The following is a 6,464-nucleotide window of genomic DNA, read 5'->3' as shown; positions in this document are numbered from 1 at the left end:
AGCAGGTGTTGCTAGTGCCTCGACACACTCCCAACACCTCAGGGTACTCAAGGCGTTGGGAGTGCACTTGAAGAAAAGTGGTTAGGGAAGTCCTGGAAATCAAACCCACGACCTTGACATTGTTAATCCAGCAACCTAATAACTGGGCCACCCCACAAGCCGAGGGATACAGGGCTAGTTTGATCAATCTTACCCCCACCATATAGTCATTCTGGCTAGTCACTTAGCAGTAGTGGTTTGGCCACTTGGGTTTAAAATCAAGACAGTCTGCTCTTGGAACCCACTGAGGGTTGTAAGTCTTGATTTCTACTCAAGCAGCTTAACTGCTACCGCTCAAAGACAAGCCAGAATCACTATGGTGGGGGTGAGACCAAGCGCAAAAACCTCTCCCTCATTCACAAAGCAGAGCAGGTGTGTTTGGTTTGTTTTTCACTGCACAGTAGAAAGCATGCTTCAATTAGTGCAAATGACATGCCTTTTAGAATACATGCCATCACAGACCATTTGCAACACTAGCAGAGTACATCTTGCTCATGTATCTCGTATAAACACTTTTCCCATCAGGCAGGTACACTTCACAGGAGAACACTCAAGCAACTGTTAATCCACTTTATTAAAAAAATAATTAAAACACAGGATGAAACAAGCCGCTGTAGATGCTCAAAAATATACAATCCTGCCTCGCAAAGCTTGTACCGCTTGGAGTCTTCAACGCGTATATCATGCCAGAACGAGATGAGTTCGCAAACTATCTTGGGAGTGGAAGTTGCTCTGGGGGAAAAAACAAAAAAGGAAACATCCAACAAACACGTGCCAACCCAATAGCGCTGCACAGAACTAAACTACGATAAAATTGTTCGATTGCAGTGCACATTCGTAGGCGTGGTCCTGAAATAAAAGCAGCCAACACCTACTACGAACGTGCCCAACGAAAATTGGCTGGCTTCGTAAACAAAGCAACAGCATCATCGAAAACCTACGCCACGGTCACAGTATTGACCTAACGTAGAAAGCTCGCAATAACTGAAACGCGCCGACACTAACATCACTTGTGCGTCAAAGATCAGGGTAGCCTGAAAAAATTGGTACCCACGATACAACAACGTGCCGACTTCCTCGGAGCTATTTAGTGAGCCTCGGTTGCCGAAAATGAGTGAACGGCGCGCCGCCAATGCGCCTGTGAAGCCGTGGTCCGCAATGGTTAGACTAGCTGGCAGCTCGACCGTACTCGCCAAGCGCTCGCACGCGTCCTACGCGGCGTTTCCTGCAAGCTGCAAGCAGAACGCGTGCGCAATCGTAAATCACGTAAAATTCGCTCCCCTAGTTTGCCGGGCCAGGCAGCTGGCCGGGCTGCCGAGCGGTGACCTGGATGGTCTCCGACCGCTGCCACCCGGACTCCTCCGTCTCGTCGTCGTCATCGTCTCGCCCATGCTCGATCTCGTAGCGGTACTTCGGTGCCGTGATGCCGAACAAATTGGCTAGGTGCTCGCCGAGGTAGTCGCAGACGGCCAAAGCCTGGGTGCCCAACTGCAGCGCCCAGTGCAACAGGAACGAAGACCAGGGTAGCGTTCTCTGCGAGCCGACGCCCCATACAATGAGTTTGATTTGCAACGTGGCTGCGCTGTAAACCTTACCGGGTCTACTACTGGTGCGGGAATGGCTACCGGTGCCTCTTCATCCGAACTGCACTCTTCGAGGACACCGTCACTGAAATGGAGCAGCTTAGGCGGCGAAGAACGCTGCGATGGTTTTAGAGGAATAACGTTGTCGGCCATGCTTGATGGATTGGATTCGGCTCGGCCCGGATTCGTTAGCCGGTGTCAGTGATGTGTTGCATGAAACCATGACGTAAGGCAAGTCATCTCTGACAGTAGAAAATGACGTTTTCCTCTCAAATCAACTCATCTGAAACAAATGTCAGACAAAGTCACGACTGGACTCTTCGCAAGGGGGAAGGGGGTTTAATAACATCACAGTCCCTAGCTGATAACATGCTTTGCACTATGCTTTGCAGAAGAGGTCAGGATTTTGACATGTGCGTTACTCAACATTGGTTCCCCCCAAAAAAATTCTCGTTTATCCTCGCATAAATTCCATTGCCGTGGGCACATTCACCAAAACAAAAAAAAAACAGCGTGAAAGTAGCTCGCACGTGGGATGACTGATGCCAGCTCATGGTGCCAGCTAGATCTCTAGCCAATGCAGTTCCAAAACTTCCAAACCACCGTTTTTCTTGAGCCAAGCCGTCTTTGGACTTCTGAAACTTTTACTGTTACACGATTAATGTCTTACTGCTGTGGCAATTCCGTTAGCAATCATTTCGTGGTTCCTTCGTCTGGTGGCTTCACAGGGTTCCTCTTCGCTTGATGGCGTTGCTCTTGCAGCTTGTCTGGCTGGGAGAGTCCGCAGCCGGAAAGGCCTTGCTCAGGCGTCTCCGCCTAAGGGTGGAATCTCGCATACACACAGCGCTCAACACTCTCAGCATTCTCTACCCGCAACGGCGGAAGAACCAACATCGCATGGAGCCACCGTGGTCTTTCGAGAGTTTGGAGTGTCAGCTCACCATCCCGGGCATCCGCTCGAAGAGATATACACCAGTGGCGGAAGCGAGAATGTTAGCACTTGAGCACTTGGACTGGTCGTACAGAGATTGTGTTCATGTGTTTACGGACCGATCTGTCAACAGAGAAGCAGATACCAGCGCAACGGCCTTTGTGATTCCCGGCATGAACGTTTCCTGGGCGGCTCGCATTGACCAGTTGGCGTCATCAACAACGGCAGAGTGCATAGCGATCGAGGTGGCCTTGAAAAAGATCAAATCGCTTCGGGTGCAGCATGCGGTAATCCTCACGGATTCCAAGTCGGCCCTACAACTCTTACAGCTTGGATTTCCCGCAGATAAAACTTGCCAACGCTCTCTGCGTCTTCTTCAGCAGATAAAGGAAAACGGATTTAGCGTTCGCTTCCAGTGGGTCCCTTCCCACGTAGGAGTGCTTGGAAACGAAGCTGCGGACCAATTGGCTCGTGAAGCGACATCGTGCACTCGTCTTCTGAAGGTGGCCCCAGATGCACGGCGCATTTTAAAAACAATCATACAGGATCATTTCCGCTCTCTTTGGCGACCACAACATCGACCTTGTGTTACCAAAGGAATGAAGAGGACAGAGGCAACCTTACTGTTCCGCATCCGGACCAACTCAGCGCGGACACCGGCGTGGTTCCATAAGCTGAACATTATCTCTTCACCTCTGTGCAGAACATGTGGTGCTACAGGCGACATCGGTCATTTTATTATGGACTGCTGAGAGCATGCGGAGGAGCGGTTAGCTTTGTTTAAAAAACTGCGAAAAAAAAGCCGCTCCGCATGCCTCTTTGAACGATTTAATTTTCCCGGAAGGCCATTGGATCACGAGGAGGGACATCTTTCGTTTGATCCTGCAATTTTTAAGGGTCACAAGCCTCAGCGAATCATGGTGAATTCCCGCGCATAGTGGTAAAAGGTGCTGATCGGGTGAGCAATTGCCGGCATACCACGCAAGGTTAGGTCCACCTGTCAATAAACATCACCACCACCACCACCACCACCACCAGAAGATATGGCTCATACCCACTCAAGGGGATTGGTGAGGAAAGGGGCGCTCACTGAGAGAAACTATATACTCAGTAATTAAAGAAATACATTTAACGAATGAATTTAAAATAGGCATTTAGGGGTGAAATATAAACAGAAAAAAAAAAAAAAAAAACTGGCCGAACATTAGATGTAGCACCAGGAAGTGTTGAAACCAATATAAAATCAAAACTTCGAAATATTACAGAAGAGAAAAAAAAAACCTTGAAAAGTATGCAAAGAAATAAAACAAGGAGAGAAGTTGGTGAATGAGAGGCAGTGGGCGAGAGGGCACTGATAGCGGTGATCATAAACGTTGCGATCTTTTTGAGGGAAGCCCGGCATGGGCATTAGGGGCTAGCACGGAAGACGGCCAGATTTCGAAATGAATAAGTGTACGGCGGAGCAAAGATCTGTGCGGCTAAAACCCAGCACCTTCGCTCCAAATGATAAGATTAGAGGAATAGACAGTGGGAGGGCAAATTGATTAAACCTGTTGTCCAAGTATCTTTTTCGTACAGAGGAGTACCGTCAGCAGGAGAGGAAAAAATGTTCTGTTGTCTCTGATTCATTACAAAATGCACAGAGTGGTGAAGGGGAAGGATTGCAGCAGTACAGGTAATAATTTAAATTTGGGACACCACAGCGAAAGCTGGTGAGGGTAACTACACAATCCGGTGACTGACTAATCCGACACTTCCACAGGTGCCAGAGGTGCTCGTGGTCAGAACTTGCATACGCAGATTCAGCCATGCATTGTAGCAGGCCTAATCTTTGAAAGTGTGGCGAGATGAGAAAATTTATAGTAGAACCTCTACCACCGGGCCATCCAATGCAATGCCCACCAGAGTGTCTGCCGATTCATTGAGCCAGATGCCTGCGTGTCCAGGCACCCACACCAAACGAAGTTTTTGTAAAGACGGAGGCAGTAAATACCCAAGGGCTCGACATACAGGAGATATCTTTGGGCATGATAGAGCAGTGAAAACAGAAAGAGAATCTGTCGGCACAATTGCGTGTTGGGTAGCAGAATCTAGCTTTCTATGGGCCAAAACAATCGCTAAATATTCAGCATGAAAAGAGGTAGTAAAGTCAGGCAATCGGAGGGAAAAAGCCCGAGAAAAAATACCCACTCCTGCCTTACTCATTCCGGACAGGGGTGTTGGTTGTAATGATTACATGGGACAAAAAACCGGTAAGGTGATCCCGCAAAAGGCCTGATAAGAGACTCAATGGGAGTAATTTAGCATTTGTGGGAAAAATTTCATCGAAGGCTACCTCTAAAGAAGGGGGGGGGATAGGCAGTCCATTTATTTACGAAGACTGTCATTCTTCTCCGCCTTTACCGTGCCTCGCGTTTGTGGTGCTGTATAAGTAACGGAGTAATTAAATAATAAAACTGCATGGCTAATTGATCCTCCTGAGTGGGCAAGCAACATATCTGTATTGGCTACCACTACCACTACACGTAAACGGAATGAAGTATTAGCAAAAAAACTATTAAACTTGCGTTTGGGGGAAAATGCAGCCTTTTGAAACACTGTCGCATAAAATCCTTTTTTCGTCTGTTCTCATTCGCTTTTAATGACGGTGTTTATACAAACTTGACGTAACCACTTGAAGGAGCTTGGATAAGTTCACTATCGAGGGGGGATAAGTTCACTATCGAGGCCACTGCTTGCGCTCCAATAGAAGCTCAGGGGAAAAAAAAAAATCAAAACACCAAAAAAGATGCTAGCCCTTTACTACTTCTTGATAACAAGACCACATGTAATCATAGCGATGACACCGCAACATGAGCGTAAACACAAAAAAATGAGACGGTTTGACTGCACCCAGGGACGTAGCCAGAGGGGGGATTTGGGGGGTTTGAATTCTCTCCGAAATTTTTTTCAGGCAGCACGTAAGCGAGACTTGGTATTCCTTTCGGCAAAACTCTACCCTTCCGAGAACCCATAACCCCCTCTGAAAAAAATTTCTGGCCACGGCCCTGACTGCACTACCACCGGAATATCATGCCAAAGTACGAAAAGTGCATACATTCACTACTGCTTATAAAGCGTTGCTTACTACCCAATTGTGAGCATGAGCTGTATGTACATGTCGCTATTCTCCAGAGTGCACGTAGAGTATTCAGCACACGGCTACACATTTCATATAAAGCGTTATTCATTACTAAGGCTGTCTCTTTGAGCTTCGAGGAAACCAAACAGAAGCATGGCGGGGCCCACCCTCACAAGACTGTGCCCTACCACCTGGCCGTTCCGGTTATGTCAATGCACGTTATCAGTACACTTAGGGAATGCTCAGATTTTCACGGCGAGCATTCAAGGAATTTATTGGTGACAACTACGACGTGAATTTTATTCGACTGGTTCCCGGAAAGGATGCACTTGCCAAATTTCATGCTTGATAAATGACCTCGGTGTCCGAGTCGGAAGTTAGCAAGGTTAGTTAGTTAACATGGAATTAGTTAAATTGGAATTTTAAGGTGGAGTAAGATAAATTAGGATGGAATGATGATTGATTAGTGACTGACAGAAATGATTAGTAAGGTGGGATTAAGGTGGATTAAGATTAGTTACGATGGGTTACAGCAGAGGAGGGATTAAGCTGGATCGAAAACAACTTGCGAGGGAAAATGCAACTGCAAAAGCAAGAAACAATACGAGAGCAACGCAGAGGATCTAAATCCACCAGAACCCAACGAAGTCACCAGAAGAAGGAACCACGAAACGGTTGCTAAGAAACAAGGCACTATTCATGTGGCCATGTGTACGACATACCTCGATCGAAGAACAGCTGTTTTAAAATTGCACTAGCTCGAGATCTGGTACTCATAAGTTCACATGCT

General features: G+C 47.3%; 1 protein-coding gene across 1 annotated transcript; it reads right to left on the bottom strand.

Annotated features, from left to right (window-relative positions):
* Window positions 1–595: 595 nt before the first annotated feature.
* On the bottom strand, window positions 596–1,802 carry LOC144142575 (protein FAM177A1). Its single transcript, XM_077674171.1, has 2 exons — window positions 1,635–1,802; window positions 596–1,572 (listed from the first exon to the last, which is right to left on the bottom strand). The coding sequence occupies exons 1-2, from the start codon at window positions 1,773–1,775 to the stop codon at window positions 1,321–1,323; spliced, it is 393 nt and encodes a 130-aa protein (XP_077530297.1). The 5' UTR covers window positions 1,776–1,802; the 3' UTR covers window positions 596–1,320.
* Between the last annotated feature and the right edge of the window lie 4,662 nt (window positions 1,803–6,464).

Source organism: Haemaphysalis longicornis, unplaced genomic scaffold (genome assembly GCF_048455015.1).
Source record: "Haemaphysalis longicornis isolate Haplotype H1 unplaced genomic scaffold, Haemaphysalis longicornis Haplotype H1 scaffold_6, whole genome shotgun sequence".
NCBI classification, from domain to species: Eukaryota; Metazoa; Arthropoda; class Arachnida; order Ixodida; family Ixodidae; genus Haemaphysalis; species Haemaphysalis longicornis.
The sequence above is the reverse complement of the archived record's forward strand: the minus strand, read 5'-3'. Positions and strand labels throughout refer to the sequence as shown.

Coding starts and splice junctions, on each gene's coding strand:
- LOC144142575 (XM_077674171.1), bottom strand. CDS start 1,775: ATGGCCGACAACGTTATTCCTCTAAAACCATCGCAGCGTTCTTCGCCG. Junction 1,573..1,634: donor CCGCACCAGTAGTAGACCCG/GTAAGGTTTACA, acceptor GTCGGCTCGCAG/AGAACGCTACCCTGGTCTTC.